This window comes from Aulonocara stuartgranti (genome assembly GCF_965226115.1).
Source record: "Aulonocara stuartgranti genome assembly, chromosome: 20".
In the NCBI taxonomy this organism is placed as follows: Eukaryota; Metazoa; Chordata; class Actinopteri; order Cichliformes; family Cichlidae; genus Aulonocara; species Aulonocara stuartgranti.
Genome location: NC_138956.1, coordinates 25,473,470 through 25,497,894, shown reverse-complemented (window position 1 = coordinate 25,497,894; position 24,425 = coordinate 25,473,470). Strand labels below are relative to the sequence as shown.

Below are 24,425 nucleotides of genomic sequence, written 5' to 3'. Positions count from 1 at the left end.
CAAATCTTTTGCCATCTGTAAACAAAGAGATTCAAATTTGAGACAGAATTTCAGAACCAAATAGTAACATTGTCCCTGCAAGACAGCAATTTAACTGCAAAAAGTTATAGGTGCTCTGCAGTTTGGCTTTTATATAAGGATATAGCAAATCAGCTGGAAAGCAGAAGGGTTGGAGATGCCACGCAGACGAGTTGCATTAATCGCTCTATACTGATGCAGAGTGATCTTGTTGGGAATCTGTCTGCATTTCTTTGGCAGTCTGTCTGAAAGTGATTGCAGTCAGGCTCCCATTATTTTTAAACAGGTTACATCCCACCAGACGACCTGCGCAATTGCCTTGTCATCAAAAGTGGTAACCACTGATTTTTTTTCCCAGTCACAAGGAGGTTGGTGTCCCAGTTTTACTTTCTGTCACTGTGCCATTAGTCAACTACCTCCTATAGCTGTCTATTAACTGGTTGTTTATTTACACTTAGATGTGATAGTGGTATTAATCGCCCCTCGTATTTCTTGAGAGAAACTGTAAAAAAAAGTGCATTTTGCAAAAGACGGAACTTTTAAGTTTGAGTAAAATTTTCCGATAGTTCTCAAGAAAACAGTTTGGTTTGGTTTTAGGAAGCTAGAACTGCTTCATTAATTCTGGCCATTAAGTCTGGTCATTTTATCCTTTGTGGTAAGTGACTGTGTCCCACCAGTGTGGTATTATTGGGCTGAGCCATGTTGCTGAACAGTCTTAAACCAGTTGAGACATTTAAATAAACAGTTACAGCTTTCATTCTTATAAGAACTGGTTTCTATTTCTTTATCCCAGTTCAGGTCTTTCTACCCTTAGGTTGCTTTGTCAGGGCAGGCAGTAATGACAACTGTAGCAGAAATAAAATTAACTTTGCTATTGTTTCACATTAATTTTTTGTCTATTAGAAAGGTAGAACGATGCATGTTTATATAAAGTACTGTCAAAATGTACCCTCTGATTCTCGCTCTGTCTGAGGTTTCCACCTAAGCTGGGTGCCTCATTTGTTACATATCACTCCTCTTCGCAGATCAACACACAGAAGCTGAAAGCGTGACAATGAGAATGCTGAGAAACAAAGGGTGAAAAAAATGATGTAAAGGTAGGTGGGAAAACACACATATGACCTCAGTGGAACAGGCTCTAAAGAAAAGTTTTGCTTAACTGTGCCCTCAGCTTACTAGTTTCAGAAAAAGAAAATCAAAAGCTGAACCAGAAAAGGATGACTCATCTGAACACTCAGCTAGTTTATTCTTCTCGGCAAGGGAACATCAAATGATTCATCCACAACACTTCAGTTTGTATGAAGGTTAATGAGGATGATTTTATCATATTACATGGAGGATGTCTTATTTGTTTCCCTCCCGTTTCTTTATGTCTGTTCACAGACATAAAACAGGTGTTGATAAATGAGGAGATCTAATGTGTGAGTCAGAGTGCACTTCTGCATAATTTTTTTTTATAACAAATGGAGTTGATAAGTGACAAGAACGAATAATAAAGATGAATAATTCAATCAGATTAAAGAAGAACAGGAAAGTGTTAATGAGGATAATAATCTTACAGCTGCAAGTAGCATCTCAGCCATTAGACTTTGTTCTGGACAAAGTCAAACAAAAAAGAATAGAGTTTAATTTTTATCACACTTGCACTAATATGCAAGTTGTCCAGGTGATGTACAAACGACACTCACTGTGACCTGTAGGCTGACAGAGAAATGCCACAGTGATGCACGAACACCAGTGTTACCCCCATATTCAAAATACACAGAAGGTGCAGTTGGTTTCTTTCAGAGATGCAAGGACAACAAACTCTTTTTTTTATGCATACAAGATAGTGAAAGCTCTTTGCCACTGGAAAGAAATACAGGTAATAAACGTAAAATGAGCTGCTGTCCACCCAGCTTTACTTGACATATTGTACCTTACCAAACAAAAGCAGGTGCAACAGGTATATATAACAAAACAAAGTTATAAGTTCATCAGATAACAGAACAATGATCGCTTCTCTCTTTTACTCATCTCCAAAATTTTCCTAGTAACCACTTCGACTGCTCACTTGTATCAGGGACAAAAGCTCTTGATAGCTTTAGCTTCGTCCACTTTTCCTGTGTTAGCTTCTTTAAAATGTCCATGTTCAGCTCAACGACGGGTTTTAAGTGTTTGATTAGTCTTGCTGGACCACCTGCGGTTTACTTGACAAACTTTGTGTCTTCACTCACAGTGAAAAACGCTGATCATCCGCTGATTCAGATCCCGTGATGGTCAACCGGTGCACCTCTAGTTTGTAGCAATTCTAAGACACATTTTTCACTGGTATCTCATCACATATGCCATACTTTGTTAAGGCCCCCTTGTTGTTACATTTTAAAGTATCGTGTAAGTATCTTATTTGTAAGGCACCCCACCCAACAGCAGATTATTGAATATATAAAATGTAATTAACTTCTAGCAGTTTTTTTTTGTCTCAAAACCATTACAATAATATATTGTGATAGAGAGTTTGTGTAAAGGATGTTCTCAGATTCCTCCACAGACAGGGTGATGTGACTGGACTGCTGAGAGCGAGCTGTGAGAAGGAACATGATGGAGAAGAAAGGATTAGACCACTCTGTATTTCATAATCTCCAATCTAAGATGACTTGGTGGGAAAGTTGTTGTAGCTCAGTGGGAGGATTAGAAAAGAGATGTGTCACTATTGCCTCTTCGCTTTCTCCATTTCGGGCACTCTGTTTCTGGATCTCCTACTGTTGACCTCTGAGGTCGTTGTCTCAGTAAGCTTCAGTGAGTCAGTGGTTGTTGAAAGTAGGTGTCACTGAGCAGAAGGGCCTAACAATAGTGAAAATATTCTTACGACAACAGAGAACTTTGTCTTTCCAAATGCTTAAAACTAAATGAATCTATCCAGCCACGGGACACTTAAGTGGGGATGTTTCTAGGAAATCAAAATACATAATAAAAAAATTATATTATTGGAAAATCTTAAATAATAATAATAATAATATGTCTGTGAAGGTTCTCTAATAGTAATAATAACAATGTAGAAGACATTGAGAGAGATTTTCAGGCTTAATTGCAGCCTTATATCTTATTGCTGATTTATTCTGCAAAAAAACACAATTTTGTTGCATAATAGTTTTGCATAGTTGAAAAAAATTACTTATGCATGTTTTATAGTCAAAATGTAAAGTACCTAGGGCAAACATTTTCATTATGTGTCACTTTTCATAATCATGCATGTTGTATCATTGCCATAATAATATAATTCATAATAATAATGTAACTTATCTGCGAAATTATCACTAATTGTTTAGTTCCTTTTGTGTTCCCCTCTTGTCCTTCGGTCCTTCCGTTGTGTTAGTTACTACCTCACCAGATCTTGTTGTCATGTCCTGACTGTGTCTTGCCCTGTGGTCGGGTAGACCTCTAGAACTGATTTTTGGACTTTTCTGTGCTCCTTTGTTTCTTCTTCTCAGTCACAGAACAGAGCAGGACAGCATGTCAGAAAATCCCCGAGATAGCCTTTCTACCTGTTGCTCACTGTTCAGTTGTTTCATTTGTAACCACCTTGTTATTACAGCCGCTTTAATCTGCAAAGTTTGACAAGGCAAACCAAATGCCGAGATTATTTTCTGTTTATTAAAATGTAAATCAGCTGAGGATGCAGCTGTGAAATTTCAGGGAAGCAGCGACATTAAAATCCTTCATATGGCATTAAGAGGTCAGGTTTATATAATGCAGCACTATGAGATAATACCATGTATACGATTTCATAGCTGCTTGTGTCCACTATAAAGGAGGGGAGAAACAGTGCAAATGTGCCAGGTGACCAGATTGAGTCCATCAGTGCACTGTAGTGCAGATATGTAGCTAAGATTCACTCTAATGGAGCAGATCAAAATTACTTATGCCCATCTAAACATAAAAAATCGCTAGTTAACAAAGACTACCACTTACAGACATGACTGATTTGCATTAATCTTAGTGCAGGAGAACAAATATAACACATATCAAAGGAACACAATAACAATTTGGTGCTTGTCTGCCTTCTGAAAGATGCCCACTTACATGCTGATACACAGTTTCAAACAATAAGTCAGAGATGGCTTGGCAGCCCTGTGCCCCTGCTGAGATCGCCAGACTCCTAGACCACTGAGAGTACAGGGGAAATTCAAAAAAGGCTCAGCCGAATGAAAATATAATCTGATGCAATGTAAGCTGCAGCGAACACAGAGCCGATAGTGCCCGGGGTTAACTGTCAGTGGATGAAATCAGACTGATGTTTCACTCTGGTATAAAACTGTTTCAGCAAGTGCTCAAACTATGCTGCTGTGAACTCTCTCAAACAAACCCACTCATGCAGAGCCAGTTTATAATATCTTGCTCTGACTGTACATTGGCATATTTAGCAAAAATGCGAGCGCACACCTTTAAGTACAATCAACCGATTTGTGTCTTGTGTGGTTTGTTGTGTCAGCTGGTAATCAGTCACCTGAGAGAGTGACAGTGGGAGCAGCTCAGAGAAGCAATTTAGTCAGAACGACCGCGTTGGAAGTGATAAATGCCAGTAACATGCAGTGATTGATATAAGGGCCACCAGCTGGCTGCGAGACCCTTGTTTCAACCCTGGGGGTGTTGGCACTTCATCTAAGTGTTGCAGAAAAGAAGAAGATTTCTAAGATAAGTAAAGTGGGGAAAAAAATCAACAATTTCAACAACATTTAGATGCATTTTTGGCATTCTTACACATAACAAGTCCGACTGACTTTGATGCTGCCCTGATTATTTATTTCAGATGTTTTTTTTTGTTTGTTTTTTACAGATACAGCAGTTAGGGCCTTCAAATAATGAATTTTGATGTCATTCTGATGTCATAGAAGTCACCATGAGCTGATATGAACCAACAGTTCTGGTGACAGAGGCAGAGATTATTAGCAGTCTTGCTTTTATGGAAAACTTTAAAATCAATTAAACGGCTTTCAGTTAGCTAAAAACAAAAAGACAGACAAAAAGCATTCAGCTGCAATAACACACACTAAAAAGTGCCAAATAAACACTCACATCTATTCCTCAGAAGCTGAACTAAACAGTATGTCTGTGGTTGCTGGTTTTGGTGTGTTCCATCCAAAGATACAATATGGTGGCTTTACGTAGCTTTGCTTTATTTTTTAAAAGGTTTACAATCTATATTAGTTTTCGTCTATGAGTTTCATGGTAAGATGCTAACCTCTGACCTTCATTTATCTCCTGTGCCATCTGCTACAGATGATGCAAACAGCACTTTGGTGGCTGTAGCTATAAACCCTGCTGGTGCAGTAAGATTTGACTGGTTTGATAACAATTGCAGTACACACAGAATTTAACGATATGTAAGCGACACGATGATAATATAGTCGTTCTGTCATGTTACGGTTAATGTTGAGAGACAGTTGATGTCTGTTTATATTTGCTTAGACCTTCTGTGAGTTTTGCCTCGTTACGTAAGTGAATATTTTCAGTCTACTTTTATTTATTATCAGCTATAATTTAAGGAGTACATACATGTTAAAGCATCAGTGACAATAAACCTGTCATAACTATAATTCTGAATGGAGCCATATTGAGTTCCTTTAATTGAGATAATTTCATTACATTTACTTTGGAACACATTTACAGGCATTTATTTACATGAAAATTTGAGTTATGAATGTAATTTACATTTGTTACAGACAGAGCTAAAAGAGGGTTCATCAGTAATGAGCTCAAAATCTACAAATATTTCTGCACAATATAAGAAAATTAAGTATTTTTAAACCTGCAGCAGGAGCGATTCATCTAAAAATAGCTTCCTCATCTCACCTCAGCCCCCCTGGTGAGCTTATTGATTAGAACGCATTAATTCTGATTGCCAGTGGTCAGTATGAGGGCTCCAGGGAGCTCATCAATCCATCCACTTGTTCTCACTTTAAACTCGCCACAACTATAATGAGATGGTATTTATTTACTTCCAGGTGATGTCCTGGCTTGGACAGTCGTTATTGTATATAGTGTGGCTCCATAAAAGTCCAGTGTGCACCCTGAATGCCACCTCATTATTTACCCCTGTGGTGCGATGGTGTCGCTCACATCATGACCTTTAAAAAGCAAAAGGTCACCGTCCCTCTAGTGCACAGGGAGTTAAAATTCTAGCAAAGGCAGGATCTGCTTTGCTTATTTGTATATATATATATATATATATATATATATATATATATATATATATATATATATATATATATGGATTCATGAGTCTTACAATAAGTTGAGAAAAACAAGCAATTCACAGCTCTGGGGAATATACCTTCACCTTCTACTGTCAAACTGCGTTTTTATATAAGTGGATATGGCATGAATGGGTGGAATGCTGATATAAGCCTTTGCTTTTAAACAGTGAATGATGAATGAATACAGATTAAAACAGATGAAAGTAACTTTGGACAGTGTACACAGATCTTTGAAGACTAAAGCCATTTTTTGTGTGAAGCAGTTTTCGATGTAAAGGGGGTTTTTTTTGTTATTTTTCCAATGAAGAATATGACAGCTATGATATATATTTTTTAATTTGAAAACAAAAAATCATTTCCCCCCACTTGTTGTTGTGTTCACCTCTAATTATGTGGAAAAAATTAAGATTAATCTCAAATCTCATCATAAATATCTTCCCAGGTATCGAAAAACACACATAATAGTATTTGTATAAAACATGTAGCCAGTGAATATGGCTTAGAGATTATCTTGATGCTCAGCTCTTAGAAAATGGAGAAACAAACTGAGTTTACACTCAGTCATAGTGTATAGAGAATAGAAATAAACTGTTCTTGTAATCCAATTTTCTCCCCTAATCTTTTGAAGCAACAGGCCTTGAGTGGAGTGCCAAATCAGCCCAGATGTATAAATCAGAATGAAATCCTCATGTGGGTTATTTTCTTCCTATTACACATCAGGGTTGTTGTCTATAATCGTTTAACAAAACCCATTATGTGACTTTTAAAAGAACAAGTATATTTAAGACAAAGACTCTGAATAGGGCCATACCAAATTAAATTAACAGAATTCATCAAAATAAGGAGCCACAGTGATATTGCTCTGTATAAATGACAGGTGTCATATTTAAAGGAAATAATCAAAACACACTAAGATAATTTAGGTCTAAATGACTGAAACTCAAATGGCGCAGATACAGTCTTAACATATTGTCAAATATTTAAAAAACCCTCACATAATTAAAAAGATAATTTAATACATAATTGGTGGATGGCTCCCTGATGACGGTGCACACGTGAACACAAACACAGTGGGAAAAAATTGTTACAACCAAGGCTGCAACTTAAAATTATTGCCATGAATAATTAATGTCCAAAAATGGGGAAAAATACCAACTGTGACCAGTGGTCAGCATTCTTGTAGTGTTTGTACCGGTAACATATTTTTTTAAAAAAAGGAAATGAATCATTTCAGCAAATAGAAAATGTTAAAATAAAAACCCAGTCTGCATTTAAACACTCAGAGACATACACTTGCAAGCTTATGAAAGGCTGACATTGCCCCCTGGGTAAGATGTTCCTGATGGGAAAAGAAAGGCTGTTTTTTCTGGCTGCACTCAAGTCTTCTGGGACCATTTATTTTTTGTAGAACCTTTTGTATATATCTACAGTTGCAGGATGAATTGGACCACATTTGAGTCACATATATCACTGAGCTTCTGACTAAACCAGCCTTTTTATTTTTTTCGAAAAGCAGCAGCCAATCAGCTAAAAAGAAGCAAATTTCTGAACTATTTAAGCAGATGAAGGTTTACATATGAAATTCAGGAGGTGAAACGCATCAGAGCAAAGTGAAGGTGTAGCAGACTGATCTCAGACACCTCCACTTGGACTTAATTTAGTCCTATTCAGATTACAGTTACTATCTGAAAGGTCTCATGCAAATACAACAAATGACTCCGATTTATGCGTTTCTGCATTGACATCATTTTGTTTCTCTAACTTTCATTAACTGACATGTGCGCGTTCCCTTCCAGCACCCACGCTGAGACTGATGCATCGAGGTCCACGCACTCACACACACATACACACTCCCTTCTCATCACTCGGCAGCAGGTTTCGTCACTCACCCTGGCTGTTGGGTCCCCCCTCTCCCTCCTCGCAGTCCGTCATATTGTTTAGCATCCTCTGTCCTCTTCAGGCTGAGCGCACTGAGCGGCACCGCTCTTGAGCTTGTTGCTGAGTAAAAAGCTCTGGGTGGGCAGCAGCCAAAGACAAGTTGCGCTTTACTCGTGCGTCTCGCAGCTCCTGTCCTCCTGCCTCTGGCTGCACGAGAGAAAGGAAAGCTGTGTATGTGTATTCTTTTAACTTGCGTGACTTCCTCTGTCTCTCTTTGGGAAGAGGATAGAGAGACTGAGAGCGGCCGCAGGGTAGAGCTGATGATAGTGCTCGGTGTCACTCACATGCATGCTCTCTCTGTCTCTGCACACCACTCACCCCCCCCCCCCCCAAGTCAGTTTAAGCCTGATGAATACATTCATCATGTATTCAGAAGGTATTATCCTTCTCTCCCTCCCTCCCTTTTCTCTCCCTCACCCACAGTCATCATCATCCATCTCATTACGAGAGAGACGGACGGAGAGGGATTGAGAGACAGAGAGGATGCACATCAGATGACAAAGTATTGCCTCCTGAGATTAAGCATTGCTTTTGATGTTCTTTTTAGACAGAAGTCAAGATTGCATTACTGTCTGTTTGTTGCTCTTTTGTTACAGTTCCCCTTGCAACGTTTTGAAATATTTACCTATGTGGTCGTAGCCCATTATTTGTATGGGAGCTACAGGCTGCACTTGCATATCTCTAAACTTAAATCTGTTTCCACACAGGCTGAACTATCCTAGGGTGCCAAAAGACTTTTTGTCTCCTAGAAAACTGTGGAAGATATACTATTGCAAAAGTTTTTCTATATATTTTGTTCTGCTGAAAATGGTCTAAGGAAATGTATGGGTAGTAATAAAAACACCCTTTTTTAAGAGGTTTATCTACTTATGTTTTAACCTCTAATAGACCATTTATGTCAATTATATTTAAATGTATTCCAACTTTACCAAGTCTGGGCCCTTCTGGTTAGGAATCACATTTCAGTTTGCTATTATCATGCTGTGGTCACTCCATGTTTCAGCGAAATGACAATTTTTTGAGGAATGCAAAATAACACGGCCGCAGACAGAAATATTTAAGAATAGAACGGCTTGGTTGTGGCAGAGGAGGAAAAAAGGATGACAGCTAATCAAGAAAATATACAAATGATAAAGTGAGTGATGTAAAGAATCACAGTGAAAATGAAGCAATTAAGGAAGACACTAACAAAAAAATGCATGATGTTGATGGTTAAAAGTAAAAAAGAAAATCCAAATCTGTGGCTTCATTGATGATATATTCTAATCTGAACTGTGTATAATATCCTGTACTGAAATTTAGAGAGCATCACTAATCCATACCACCTGCCTGGCATGGCGAAAAACACAACTGGCATTTAATGGATGAAATGAAGAGAGAAAGGCTTTTTTTTTTTTTAAAGTACTCTTGACATTATGTCACTGTGAACTGTGTGTTCAACTCTGGTAAGATGATCTCTGAGGTTTGGCAGATGTTCAGAGAGACTTGATCCTGACAACAGTATCCAGAAAACAGCTACACATTACATCATGTTCACTCTGGCTCATCTGATATTTAAATGAAAAAAAAAAAAAAAATCAAACTCCACCATGACTAAAAGATGAGAAAAAGAAAATTTGAATGTTGGAAAAATCAAGTGGTGGAGTGAATAATAATGTTGCAAGCATGAGAGAGAGCATGCTTAAAACACATGGGGTTATATTAGATTATAAACACAGAAATGATAAAAGATGGATGAAACTTTCATGTCTAAAAAATGAAACCAACATGAAAGTGCGTTGGACTTGCAGCCATCAGCAGTTGAAACTGCTGATTGCAATAAATGATCATATAGAAGTCTATGGAAAAAAAGCCCTCTGCTCTGTAAACACTTAGGCCTCAGCCACACAGGTCTTCTGGTCGCTAAGGAAAGACGTGGATCCCAGTCGGTGACTCGTTGCTGAAGGTTGCTGACTGTTGCCAGATGAAATCCTTTGCAAAACCATCTTTATGATCTCTTTTTGCTACTAACAGATTGTCGCAGGCACATTTTCAGAGAAGACACCAACTTGTCTAAAAGACTCGCTATTTAATCTGTGGTAGTAAAACCTCAAAAAGGGTTCTGCACACTGGAGACATTTACCTTCAGAGTAAAAGCTGTGCCTCACTGCTGCAACAAACATATTTCAAAAGGTGCAAGTTTTACTTTGAAGGTGAACATTCTCCAGACAAGTTGGCCATTCAAGCTACGGGTGTCCAAAGCAGTCTGCTAGAGGCCAAAGCACTTGCAAGAAGGTATTTGGTGCAGTGCTCGTTTCATGAATGCATTTAGAGAATTTGACCAGACATTGCTGTGTCTGTCAGACATGTCATGCAGTCTTCTCCTTAGAAAAAAGTCGACAATTGGACCAGGATGGTGACAACGACAACACTCAACTTGAAGATTCAAAACAGGACTTTACAATCCAAAGGGGTTGAAGCAGTATAAAGCCCAATGGCTCACAGTAGCTATATCTTGTGTCTTTTGTATATACATGTTTTATACTGTCTATTTATGCAATAGCTTTGCATAACATATTTGTGCAAAAGCATTTCAGAAAGGGGAGGTGGATAAATAAATGGTGCACTCAAACTGTGACAGCCCAGTCTGATCTCCAGTGGTTTTATGATGTCACTCCTGCTGTGCGTACTGAGAGAACAAAGCCACTCCCATCAGTAATGCAGTAAACAGTAAAACTTTCAATCAGAGATGGCAGTGAAACATCCTGGATTAAGTTACACTTTGAGCAACAAAGTAGAGTTTAGGTCCAATATTTACTTTTCTTTAAGCTCTGTTTTGGTCTCCATTGGGGTTTGAGATGATATTCGTTTTTTTCTTAGCCGTTAAATGCGTCGCTGTATTCATTAACAGCGCCTGTCTGCTGTTCGGTGCCAGGCCCTGTGAGAGTAACTGGTGTTCAGAGTGTTTTTCGTGTGGTTCTTTGAAAATGGATGCCTGCTGTGGCTGAAAATGATCAGATGAAAGCTGTGAAAATGAATCAAAGCAGTAAAGTTGTGGGGTGTAAAACCCAAGGCAAAAAAAGGCTTCTATGGAAATCATGGGATACTTTTTGTGGGTTTGTCACCTTTTGGTAGCCAGTAGGTAATTTAAACAATATTTCATATAAAATGTTTAATCTTTAATTACATTTCAAGTACAGGCATCATTCTTGAGGCATCGTACTTTGCACTTCCTGTTATATACCGTAAATATATACAAATTGTGCGTGTGACCTGTCCCGCCGTTCCCCTGACTTGTCAGTAAGAGTGGGCTGTTGGCTAGGCTTTGACTGGCAGAGAGCCTGAGAGCCATCTTCATCTGGGCCAAGCGGCTTTAGCTCTTAACCCACGGGCAGCTCTCTCCCCTCCCGTCCCTCTGCCTGCTGCTGCTGCTGCTTCACATGTGGCTCTGGATACTAGAGTTCACCAACTGTTTCACACCTATGTTGATGTGCAAAAACATGCAAGCACATTCAATTTAAACGTATGTTTTCTACAAAGAAAGTATGCACACACACTCTCACGCAAACATACAAACACATTTCTACGCATGCAGACTTCAGCCCACTGTAGTAGTGAACTTTCTGATGCCCTAATCCTGCAGATTAAGGCCAAAGAGAGCTGGGTTGAAATCCACTTTTACTTTTTCCCTGATCAAGCACAGGGCCTGTCCTACTACTGTTAGCTTCAGTCAACTCTGTCACCCAAGTACTGAGGTGACATCTAAATCGTCTTGCACCTGAACGAGGGGGAACCTGATGGGGTTGGCATAAAAAAAACTGGAAGAAAGGAGACAAGCAACACCACCTGAGGGATTTCAGCATAGGAAATATCACCCTAATAAGTGTAGTTACCAATCATTAATGCACACAAGCTCATTACTGGCGAAGCGAGGCATGGCAGATTAAAGTTAATAATTTATTTGGCTAATTAATTAAAAAAAAACAAAAAACTACAGCATCAGAAAGATTTAAAGATTTAAGAGCCTCGCCTCTCTTTGCCCCTCTACCTTCTAAAAGAAAAACTCACAAAAAAAAACAGATAAATAAATGAAGAGAGGGCAGCTCAGTTAAAAATATAAAACACAGATGTGATGAACAACTTAAAATATTTTGTCAAGCTAAAACACAATTAAATAAGCCAAAGCAAGACAGCAGTAGGGTAGGGTCACCATTAAACAGCCAAACAACCACGGGAAATTAATGTGGTCCACAAATGGTAGGAGCACAATGCCAGAACAGACTGAACGATGGGCCATAGGTGCCACTTAAAGCAAGCTTTGATTAAGAAGCTAGGGGACAGTTCATGTTCATTCTGCGTTCACAAGATAAGATAAGATAAGATAAGATAAGATAAGATAAGATAAGATAAGATAAGATAAGATAAGATAAGATAAGATAAGATAAGATAAGATAAGATAAGGTAGAACTTTATTAATCCCTCGGGTGGGTTCCTCTGGGAAATTCGATAAGAACTGCTTATTAATTAGCTTATTTATTTATTGGAGGGATGTAGGATGTTCAGCTCATGAAGAGAGAGAAAAATTCCTTCATTGCTTGCAGGCTACCTTTGGTACTATCAGCTGCACTGGCCCTACGTTACAGATTTATGACTAATATGGTGCTCTGGGAGCAGTTTGTAGGATGGATATATGACAGAGGTGTTTTGAATTTGTCAGCAACCTGGAGCCATTCAAAGGTGGAAAATATCTTTAGACCTTTTCTTCAAACCATCTGCCTGCTATCACCTACAATTTATCACCCTAACCCTAACCCTAAAAGCACCACACAGCTTCAAGAGGCCTGCGTCAATAATATGACCTGGCTTCCTGCTCTGGGTCAATAAAACTACAGGAGTGGTGAGAGTAAAGCAAACTGGTAAAGCTGTGGGTTGGCGTTATTCTGGGGTCAAACCATATCCTGACCAGTATTTTCCTTATATGCCTGCCCTCTGTCCGATCCTATTGTATCACAACAAGCAGTTACCTTATTGTAACCTAACCTATGCCCTTACCTCACATAAGGCAGTTGTATAAAAACCTTTTTGAAGGGAAGAGCAGCAGGCTTGATCAAAGCTGCAAAGTTCAGTAGAAACCTGCTCCTACATATAGTAAATGCTAAATGTGGGGCGACCGTGGGTCAAGAGTTGGGAGTTCGCCTTGTAATCGGAAGGTTGCCGGTTCGACCCCCGGCTCGGACAGTCTCGGTCGTTGTGTCCTTGGGCAAGACACTTCACCTACCGCCTACTGGTGTTGGCCAGAAGAGCCGATGGCGCAATATGGCAGCCTCGCTTCTGTCAGTCTCCCCCAGGGCAGCTGTGGCTACAACTGTGGCTTGCCTCCACCAGTGTGTGAATGGGTGGATGACTGGGTGTGTAAAGCGCCTTGGGGTCCCTAGGCAGGACTAGTAAAAGCACTATACAAATACTGGCCATTTACCATATAGTAAGTGAACATGTTTTCCCTTGTTTGAAATTATTGTTATTCCTTACTGAGTAAAGGCTTTCTGCTGTTGCCACTATTAGATACTACACTAATGACTGCATATGGAAATAATCTAGACCATTTCATTTCTTATCACTGTGTGTTTTTTCTATTAATGGTGGTAACTGATGACAAATTATATGCTGCCAATTTCATGATGTACTAATCGCAATTTCAACAAAGGGAGAGCAATTACTGAACATACAGCCTCTCTGGGACTGCAAAACATCCCCTTTTCTTTGTCCTTGAGAGTCTTTAATGAATCTTAATGAATGAAGGGGGATTTTGAAAATGAATTTATTCACAGTGGCTGAGGGATGAAGTGGCAAGAAAGAAGCCCAGTTGACGAATTATGCACAAGGCCAAGCTAATAGTGTAATTGTGTATGTTCCATCTCTCCAAGGGAGGCCAAATTTCACGTGCGTCCAGAGCTGCTGCTGGCACACACTGCTGTTTAATGCAGCAGCTGTAGCACAGTACAAGCAGTTTCCCACGTTCGTTAAAATCAGGCTCTGCGATGCCACATAAGTTAGCCATTTGGTTTCAAACCTTTTTCATTTTCTTCATGCCTATGGCTATAAGCCGTATGTTTTTTTGTTTTCATGGACTTGTCCCCCAGATGACCTCAGATCCTTGCATATGGGATTCTAGAAAATATGCCTGAAGGGATTTAATAAAAAAGAGGGGTCACTATTGAACAGTATGGCTTTCACATTTTCACACAAGTATCAAGTGACTTGTAAAAGGAGTTTCTCTCTGCTGTGCTCTCTGGATGAAATGTTTGTAGAAAATGAGCTTGAGAGAAAAATCTGACAACTTCCAAGTTGCAAAAATATTTGCTCAGTACGGTTGCTTTAATTTTACGACAACACAGGATCATGAAGCACACTGTAAGAGGAACTTGCACAATTCACACAGAACTACTATGTGGTTGATTTACAGTTGAATGGTGTCAGATGTTTGGCTGCACAGACTCTCTGCTTTTTATATTTTATCTCTGCTGTCTGGAAAAGAATGTGAAGGCATTGTTGATATGATATGATATATCACTGAAGAAAAAGTATCCTATTTCTCTTTGGTAACGCTGGTATATTGTAGATGATGCAACAATCCAATCATGATTTATCACTCCACAGGCAAAGCTAATAAGAGCTGGATGGCAAAAAACAGCTGAAGTTAGCATGGTAAATCTGGAACAGGTCAACAAATCCTTTTTTTTTTTTGCATATAAATATAAATTAAAATGATGTTCAGGATATGAGTAAGGATCTCTTTTTTGCTCTCCTAATATTTTCATGAGACAGTTATGAGACTACACGCCAGTGTATTCCTGCTGCTGACTTTCATCAGAAAGGGCAACAATGTGGATGCAAAAAGGATGATGATGATGTTTGTATGACAGACAAGGATGCTAGAGATCTGCTGTTGTAACCTCTAGAAGGATCAACTGAAAGATGAACAAGTAGAAGTAGTTCAGGAGTCTAAGGACTGCATGGTCAGCAGTAATTGCGTCAATGAAAATGTAAAAAGCATCAGCATAGCAAAGCAGTTTCATAGCACTGATTAAAATTCCGATATTAGGATAATAGTCATAGAAAGGCCCACAGCCATGCTTTCTGTATGTGGGAGTCAACCAACAGGATCAATCATCCTAACCAATATGGTTATGACCATAACTACCTAACAGGATGCAAGTGTATGTTTATTTCAAGCTATCACATCATTTTACATCTGAAATAAATATCAGTACTGTGAATCTTATGTTAATAACCTGTTTGTTGACTAGCTTGAGACATTAACACATCATAAATGAAGCTGATGGGGCTCTTTATGAGTAGAGGGGGAATGTAAACATTCTTTAAATGAACACTACAATCCAGAGAAATGCTCTGAGTGAAATCTGAGCAATAAGTATGAAAGCCTGTTTCCGCCACAAAAAAAACAAAACAAGTATCCATAACTCAAAATTTTGACTTATTAACTAGAAATTTCGAGTTACTTTTCTCAAAATTTTGAGTTAATTACTCGAAATTTCGAGTTAGCTCTGCCAATCAGTAATCTACGTGAATGAGGTCACTTTCTTGTTACCCGGAAGCATATGGCGCAGAGTAACGCTCTCTCAAAACGGGATTGCAACAAAATGGCGCTTTCGCGAGTACGTTTGCCGATAGTAACGCAATGTGATTTAGCTAATGACACGAGGATTTCATCATTTTTTCAGCTAATACTGGTAGCTTAGCTGTAGCATTTGTACCTGAGGACTTCAGCTTCTGGGTAACAAGGAACTGACGTCATTCATGTAGATTACTGATTGGCAGCGCTAACTTGAAATTTCGAGTTACCTTTCTCAAAATTTTGAGTTAATAAGTCGAAATTTCGAGAAAATAACTCGAAATTTCGAGTTATGGATCCTTTTTTTCCCTTTAGTGGTGGAAACGGGCTTCCATAAATAAAAGCAGTGATTCTTGCGTCTTGTGGAAGAATGGACGCCTTGCCAGGGTGTTAGCCCATCGGTCTTTAGCTAATAATTTCAGTGAACAAATAAACTAAATATGTTTATTTTTTGTTTGGAAATCTGCCACAGATAGAGAGCAATAACATTAACATTTGGTCTGCACAGTGTGTTGCTGCAAGAAATCTTTGTCCTCAAATAATCTTTCGTCTATTTATGATTCAGCAGCATCAATCCCACAACAACATAATCAGCCCCAAAATATCCTGAATTGATCTGCTTTCGTCATTTTTTTCTCTAATCAGTGTGGTTAAGCTTTTTTTTCCCAACCAGAAAAATGCCAAATGGTGTAATCCTAGCAGTGCAATCCTCTCAGAATGGTGACGTGTTGTGCAGATTGTCTGAGGGATCAGTGAGGAGCGGAGGCAGGCATCTCCTGAGGTCACTCTAAACTTTGCAGGCGTTATGTGACGTGCAGAACATTAATGAACAGGGATTTATCTGCATGCATTTATCTCTCTACAGGCATTTTCTACAAATTAGCTGTGGAAGTCCTGTGCTTCCATCGTATTAAGTAGTAAAGCCCAACAACCTTTATTCTTCCAGTGGTGCTACATACCTTTATAAAGCCCACAAACTTCAGCAATGCAATTAAAATAATATTTGAAAGAAGAGTTTGACTGGAAGTATAATGGTATTTTCATGCTCCAAAAAACCCCAAATATTCATCTGACCCATCTTTGCATAAATATTAAACATGCAGACATGTTGTATATCAACTGACTGTTAACACAAATATCTACTCAGTCACATGACAGCATGTGGCATGGTTGCTGTTGCCAGATGGGCTGGTCTCAGCCTTTCAGTAACTTTTGGTCTACTGGGATTTACTCAGACAGCCATCTCGAAGGTTTCGAGTGAACAGTCAAAAAAAGAAAATATCTAGTGAGCAGTAGTTCCCTGTGCCTTGTTGATGCCAGAGGTCAGTGGTCAGACTGCTTCGAGCTGACCGGAAGACGGCAAGTGTTTCCAGCCTCATATTACCAAAGCGTACCTAACCTCTTCAGCCCCAAGCCTAACTGATCTCCTGCCTTTTGCCCCTGTATCGGGGGCGTTGGGGCTTAAGAGGTTAAGTGTCTTACATATCAGATTGTTCAAGGAGCTTGGAAAGAAAGTGACTGGACTTCTTTAAGTTTTGCAAAGTAATATTAAAATAATAAAATAATTGAATTGAATTAAAGAGTTGTACCTTCAGAGGGCTGTTGAGCCACTACTAATCATGTGTCTCAACACATGAGCAAAGAAAAAAAAGGCATGGGTCATTATCACCAGAGGTTTCAGGTGAAACCATTGTGAGAACTTGCCTCACTTTATCATGTGACCTACTGAGATCACCTGATTTATGATGGGGATGTACAGCTGAGTTTTGTCCTATCCAGGTGTCTCTTCTGTGACATGTATTTATGGAGCGGCCGTTTGGTTTCTCCTGTGTAGAGGTCTGAGCACTCCTCGCTTGGGATGAACTAGTCTTTGTCTGAGGGTGTGGCTTTGTTTTGTCATGCTTGGAGAAAAGTCCCCATGACTTTCTCTGATAAACATGCCACGTGATGGATGACAATGTTGTTCTGTTTGTCATTCTGTTTCTCCCTAGTTGGTGTCTGACCTTGTTTCCTGTGCATCTTTGCTGGTTTGATTAAAGGCCCAGTTGGGATAACCACATTTTAAGAGCTTTCTTTATTTTCCCTCCCTGCTCCTTACAATGACCTGGGTGACTGCTAAGTAACACAAATACATATCAGACTGTTTTCATTTCAGCATCTAAAATGAAAATAGATCAAGTAAAATGAAACTTTCAATGTAGTTTCATTATTTATTTTCAAGTATAGTTGTTATGCAAACAAAGCCCTGCAATAAACCTTTCAGTGTACGCCTCACAACGTGGATATCCCAGTGGTCTGAAATGTGATTTCTCTGATTCACATCCATCAGATTATTGTTGTTGGAAGCATTTCAATGCATTTCTTCCTGGGCTGGATTTTATTACACTGTTCGGGCCTGTAAAGTGTGACTCAGTCCGTCCTGCAGCTCTGTTATAGGTATTTACTGAAGCATTCCTGCTGTGCTGGCTACTGACCAACAGATGGCGACATAGACTGTGTCTGTCAGTTCTTTGACTTTTGAATTTTTACATTTTGTAATTAGAGGGGTTTATTGTGTACACGGGTATTGTGCTAAGTCCTCAGTAAGTGTGTAGGTGACAAATTTAATTCAATTTAAATTAATAAAATACGAACCCTTAATCCCTATAGCAGTGAGAACTGGTGCTGTGGCTTGGATGCACTGGTCCCCTAAAGGAAATGGGTCAGTGAAAATCAATATATAGTCAATCTAGGTGATTGTCTACATGAATCCTGTGACCTTCCCAATGGAAGTCATGCTTCAACTACAGGGATCCCGGAATGCATGTTTTTCCTGCATAAAGGATTTTGTTTCGGTGTTCTCGAAAAGTTTTAAGCCACCCCAAAAGAAAATCCAGTTATAGACCGGATTTGGTCATTCGATTGCATACGATGGAACAGAAGAGATCACTGTTTATCTAATTGGCAGAACTAACTAGAAAATGTACCAAATTGTGTCAAATAAGATAACACACACATTGTCTTTAATGTGCGAGGACCAGCCACTCTTACAGCCAGGGGTAGTCACCTCCCCAAAGGAAAGAGCCTGTATGAAAATAAAATGAATCACATGTGACAGCCTTTGCAGTCACCAGATCACTACCTAACTGGATACCTTTAGGAGATTTTGTACCAGTGCATTAGACAACAATCTCCACTTTTTCAACAAAAAACACTAAATGAAGAATTATCTTGTAAAAGCATAGACTTCCAGACGTTTGGAGAGTCTATGCTGAGGCCCGTTGAAGCTGTTCTGATGAAAAGTTGTCGCCCAACACTTAATGTTGCCTTTTGCTTTGTCACCTGCAGCAGTTGCTTCTCTTCCTGCATTTTTGTCCAACTATCCGAAAAATTGTTTTTTTTTTATCTGCTTTCTTTGAGATTCTGACTTGATGTTCTTACCGTTTCGCTCTCATTACATCTCGTCTGGGAGGATTCTTGGAATTGATATTAGCATAATGCTGTGAGAAATGTTCCTGAGAAGTATTTTATTGTTGTGCTGCTTCATGACGTACCAAAAGGGCCGATACCCACAAAGCCTTATTTCATCACCATAGGCAGTAATATTTACGATTATTAATATTATAACTAATCCGCAATGTACGGTTTTTGGTTATTTTCATGATCTGCATTAGAAAGTCAAATCCCTCAGTGGATATAAATAAACCATGATGCTGAAGAAGATCAATATTTTCTGTTGCAGCACCGTACCATTTTTGGTCTTATTTTGTCAGATGTAAACTGGAGCAGCTGTGGTGCTTGAACCTGATGCAAGCACGCAAGAAGCATTGCTGCACATGGATTACGTGATCAGCAACTCTGTTATCTAAATTGTTATCAAATGGAAGGGAGGGGAAATCAAGTTTAAAAAGAAATATTTCATAGTTAATTTATAGTGACACTATAATACTCCTGAAAGCCTGGTAAAACAAAGATCCAAAAGTACAGCATCATTTAACTCGTTTCAGAGTTGATTAATTTTAGGGACTGAAGGGAGGTCTGCGGTCTAACCATGAGTTTGGAATTAACCGCAGGCTTTCCTGTCAGACCAAAGGTGAAACGGAAATAATCCGGCACGGCAAACATCAACATTTACGAGCAGGTCCAGGGCCAACTACAGATTTCACAAATGTTTAAAAACATCTTTCCTAATGACTGGCTTAAAGCCTTATGTAACCTCGGCACCACACAGTAATCACAGTCATATTTTTTGTGCAGTGCTGTTGCCACAGCGTCGGTATACTCAGATATCTCCTCAGTGGGTGGCTGCGAGGAGGAGCAGGGACCCCTGCTGCTCGCTGAGCTAAGTAGAGCCAGATTGCTGTGAGCAGCATGGGAAGAAGACAGTACGTGTGAATTATTAGATGACCCTCCAGAACAGCCAGAGACATGAAATCCTCTCCAGATGAGCCTTCTTACTCTGCAGAGAGCAGATCACAGAACCCTGGTTTCTATGGCAACAGGGAATCGTGTCTGAGCAGCACACGTTTTTTTGAGGTGTTTTTTTTTCTTTCTCTCTGGTTCTTCGTACTTTTTAATCTTCTGTCAGACACATGCCTCCGCTGTGATGCCCTGAGAAAGGAAGGAAAGCTTCTGCAAAAGAAAAAGCACGAAAGGAGGGAAAATAGACGAATGCCCAACAACTTTAGAGCTCACCAAACAACATGTCTAATTATCTTAATCTGTAAAGAGTGTAAAAACAAAGTGCTAAATCTCCCCAAAAGACAAATAAGACAATTTGTGGTCACGATGGCTTGCATCTGTACTTTATTTAGGCTGGTTTCAGTGGCGGAGAATATATTTCAAATGTACAGCACTGAGCTATTTCAGAAAATTTCTATTTCATTCCACTTTTTACTTCTCTATAACTGTTGACACTGCTGCATTTAGATATGGTTGTTTTCTTGAGATTGTATCAGATCAACAGCAGATAGTAGGGTGTTTAAATAAAGTTGCGATTAGACTTTATTAATCCCGAGAAGGAGATTCATAAGCCACCCACGACGATGCATCATAAAATAATTAATATTAGCCCCAACTCTTCCTGCTGCACCATTTCAGAATCAGAATCAGCTTTTTGGCCAAGCATGCATACAGGTTCATAGAATCTGACTTTCATTGCTCTAAATGTGGTGTACACATGTTCAAACAAAAAACGGATATTATGTGTCAGTGAATTTGACAGACAGTGACAAGCATCTTTTTTTATTATGGTATAGCGACGGCACACGCTGTGTTATTTGCCTGATGGGACAAATAATAGAGTCAATACTTGGCTGTAGAGTCCATATTTGTCTGATGTCTCCTAGTGAAATAAGCAGGTTCCTCTTGGATTGAAGTAAATTTCATTTTAATGTTGATCCTCTTATCTAAGTGGACAGCTTTACTTCCCAACCCACTGTCACTGAGCATTTTTACACCAATGAACGAAGCCAATATCGTGTGTGTATGAACCTGAAATCAGATGAGGCAGACAATTCAATTGTTTTTAAATTTAGTACTATATTAGTCATTAAAGTGATGGAACTTGTTGAAAACAGATTAATACAGTGCATGTGTTTTATTTAAGTTTGGTATGGAGACAGCACATTAATGTTTCCTGCATGTTTTTTCCATTAGTCACAAAACATTTAAACATATTTTATTTTCATTTCAGTCTCATCAGCATCTCTACAGATGAGGCATCTGGAGAAAATGCAGTTTGACTGTGAACCTCAGTTCACTTTTCCTCAAAGGAGCGTGCAGTGTTTGTAAAACAATGCATAATGCACCCACCTGTAACAGAATGCCATTTGACATATAGGGATGTAGATTTAGGGCACACAAAGAAAATAGCAAGTAGCTGAATGTCAAATTATTTGTAAGGTAGTGATTATTTTAAATATTTTCTATGCATATACCGTGTAAAGCATAAGGCTTTCCAGTACCAAATAACATGAAATATGGGAAATGCTTTAAAGAACAGTAGCAGTGGAGGTTACTTCACAAATACCAACCTGTTATTGCAGCGCTGGTGCAGTTCAAATCCACAAACATCCAAATATACGAGTTTGATGATGGGACATCTGACTCAGAATGACTCAGTCCTGGAGCAGCGGCTACATCACTTGGATTGAATGATGAGAACAATGCTGTGTTCCAGGTTCATGCACTGAATTCTAGCCAAATTGGATAAGTCATGGTGGATTCATTCAGTGCGCTTTGTCACAAGTATGTTGTCTCATCAATAGCCTGAGTAAACCCAATAAAGTAGAAATTCAGCTAAAAAGAAGAGTCATCTGGCAGCTTGGTCAGAAATGTATTTTCTTTGCCAGGTGAACTACTTTCAAACAGAAAAAACTCTTTGAACAAGCCTTAATTAATTTTTACTGCTTATGTTCTTATCCAGGCTCAAAGAATCTGTTTAAGGAGGGTAAACCTATTAGGAAAGTCATTCTGAGTCACTGAAATGACTCATTATTTGTTATCTTCACGTTCCTGTTGTAAATGATGTTTTAATGCAGGAATGTGTCTGCATCATAAACCCAAACTGGGAGCTGGTTCCATAGTAGAGGAGGGCTCTGTCTCCCATTTTACTTTTAAAAAATCTAGGACATACAAGTAAAGTCCATTACACACCATTGCAAAAAAGCAATACAAGCTTGCGAATTTGATTTCATTGCATTTTTGTGAAGAATTCATCCCCATAAAACTCAGCGTGAAAAACTGAAGCCTATATCAAGCGATGATGAGCTGCCCCTGGTGCTTGTAAACATGAAAAATGAAGAAACTGATATTCTGGGTTCATCCAGTTATCACGAGAAGGCAGCAGCAGGGAGAATTTCATGATTTGATCCAGAAGTTGAAACTGTAACATTTGTTTCCAAATGCAGTGATCGGTAGAAAAAAGAAAAGTAATCACATGGATTTTATGTAAAATACAACAGGTTTTATGTGTCCGATGTGTAAAGTCTGCAGTCTGAGTAAGATAAGATAAGATAAGATAAGATAAGATAAGACTTTATTGATCCCACAACGGGGAAATTTTTGCGTCACCTCAGCTCAGGTACAGATATATGAAGGAAATACAAAAATACAAATAAGTACAATCAATGAAAAAAGTAAGATAATACACTATATACAATGGTAGCATACCCAGTATGTGATTATGGATATAGTTGGAAATATGGAAGACATAAACTATATAGCTTGGAAGGTCATGGAAGGTCCATTATGCATGAAGTGGTGACCATGGATGTTCACAGTGTCCAGTGACTTATGACATCGTGATTGAGGAGTTAGAGTCTAACTGCTGTTGGGATGAATGATCTGCGAAAGCGCTCCTTCCTGCAGTGAGGGTGTTTCAGTCTCTGATTAAAGGAGCTGCTCAGCCCACTCACATACTCATGCAGTGGGTGATGTGGGTTGTTCATGATGGATGTCAGCTTTACTAACATCCTCCCCTCACCAACCACCTCCACAGACTCCAGGGGACATCCCAGCACGGAGCTAGACCTCCGCACCAGTTTGTCAATCCTGCTTCTGTCCCTGTCCGTGCATCCACTCCCCCAGCAGGCCACTGCATAGAAAAGGGCAGATGCTACCACAGTGTCATAGAATGTCCTTAACAGAGTCCTGCAGACTCCGAAGGACCTCCTCAGCAGGTGGAGTCGACTCTGGCCCTTCTTATACAGGATGTCTGTATTTGTAGTCCAGTCCAGTTTATTGTTGAGGTGAACACCCAGGTACTTATAAGAGTCCACTATCTCAATGTCTTTCCCTTGGATGTTCACCGGTGTTGTAGGGGGTGACTTCCTCCTTAAGTCTATGATCATCTCCTTTGTCTTGCTGGCGTTGATTTGAAGTACATTGGTCTCACACCAGCCAACAAAGTCACTGATGACCCCCCTGTATTCCTGATCATTCCCGTCTGATACGCATCCAATGATGGCTGTATCATCTGAGAACTTCTGTATATGGCAATCGTCCGAATTATAACAGAAGTCTGAAGTGTAAAGGCTGAACAAGAAAGGTGAGAGAACCGTGCCCTGTGGTGCCCTCGTGCTGCAGATTACCACCTCGGACACACAGTCATGGAGCCTCACATACTGTGGTCTGTTGGTAAGGTAGTCGATGGTCCATGCAGTCAGCTGTTTGCCTACTCCGGCTCCCTCCAGCTTCCCTCTCAGTAGTGCGGGTTGGATGGTGTTGAAAGCACTGGAGAAGCAGTGGAGAAGCGCTCTGTTGGGATAACATCTAAAAGTTCCCTAAAATCTGACGTCTGCTCATCCAAAATTTTGTATCTGGGAAGTAGGATTATAAATTCAGTGTGTCCATCTGTCTGCATGGATGGATAGGCTGGAGCCTATCCAAGCTGTAATAGCACGGGAGGTTCACTAGTCTATTCTCACCAACCGCCAATTTAGAATCCCCAGTTAACGTAACATGAATGTCTTTGGACTTTGTGAGGAAGCATGAGTGCCTGGAGGCAACCCACACAGACACGGGACATCCAAACTACCCACAAAGGGATCAGAGTGGGTCACAACATCATTATTGTGAATTTGCATCCATTGAGGCTTTCGTAACAGCTCCATGACAGATTAATGTAGTCACATTGTTCT

General features: G+C 39.5%; 2 protein-coding genes across 2 annotated transcripts in view; one reads left to right on the top strand and one right to left on the bottom strand.

Moving 5' to 3' along the window:
* The window catches only part of slc12a5b (solute carrier family 12 member 5b), a 41,080-nt gene extending 32,600 nt beyond the window's left edge, over positions 1–8,480 (bottom strand). Inside the window, exon 1 of the mRNA XM_082518103.1 lies at positions 8,144–8,480. Within this exon, the coding sequence (XP_082374229.1) occupies positions 8,144–8,198 (55 nt within the window). The 5' untranslated portion in view covers positions 8,199–8,480. The remainder of the gene's footprint in view (positions 1–8,143) is intronic.
* The window catches only part of LOC309696742 (uncharacterized protein), a 49,653-nt gene continuing 26,302 nt past the window's right edge, over positions 1,075–24,425 (top strand). The window contains exon 1 of the mRNA XM_082518106.1: positions 1,075–1,115. The gene's annotated coding sequence lies outside the window, so the exon portion shown is untranslated. The remainder of the gene's footprint in view (positions 1,116–24,425) is intronic.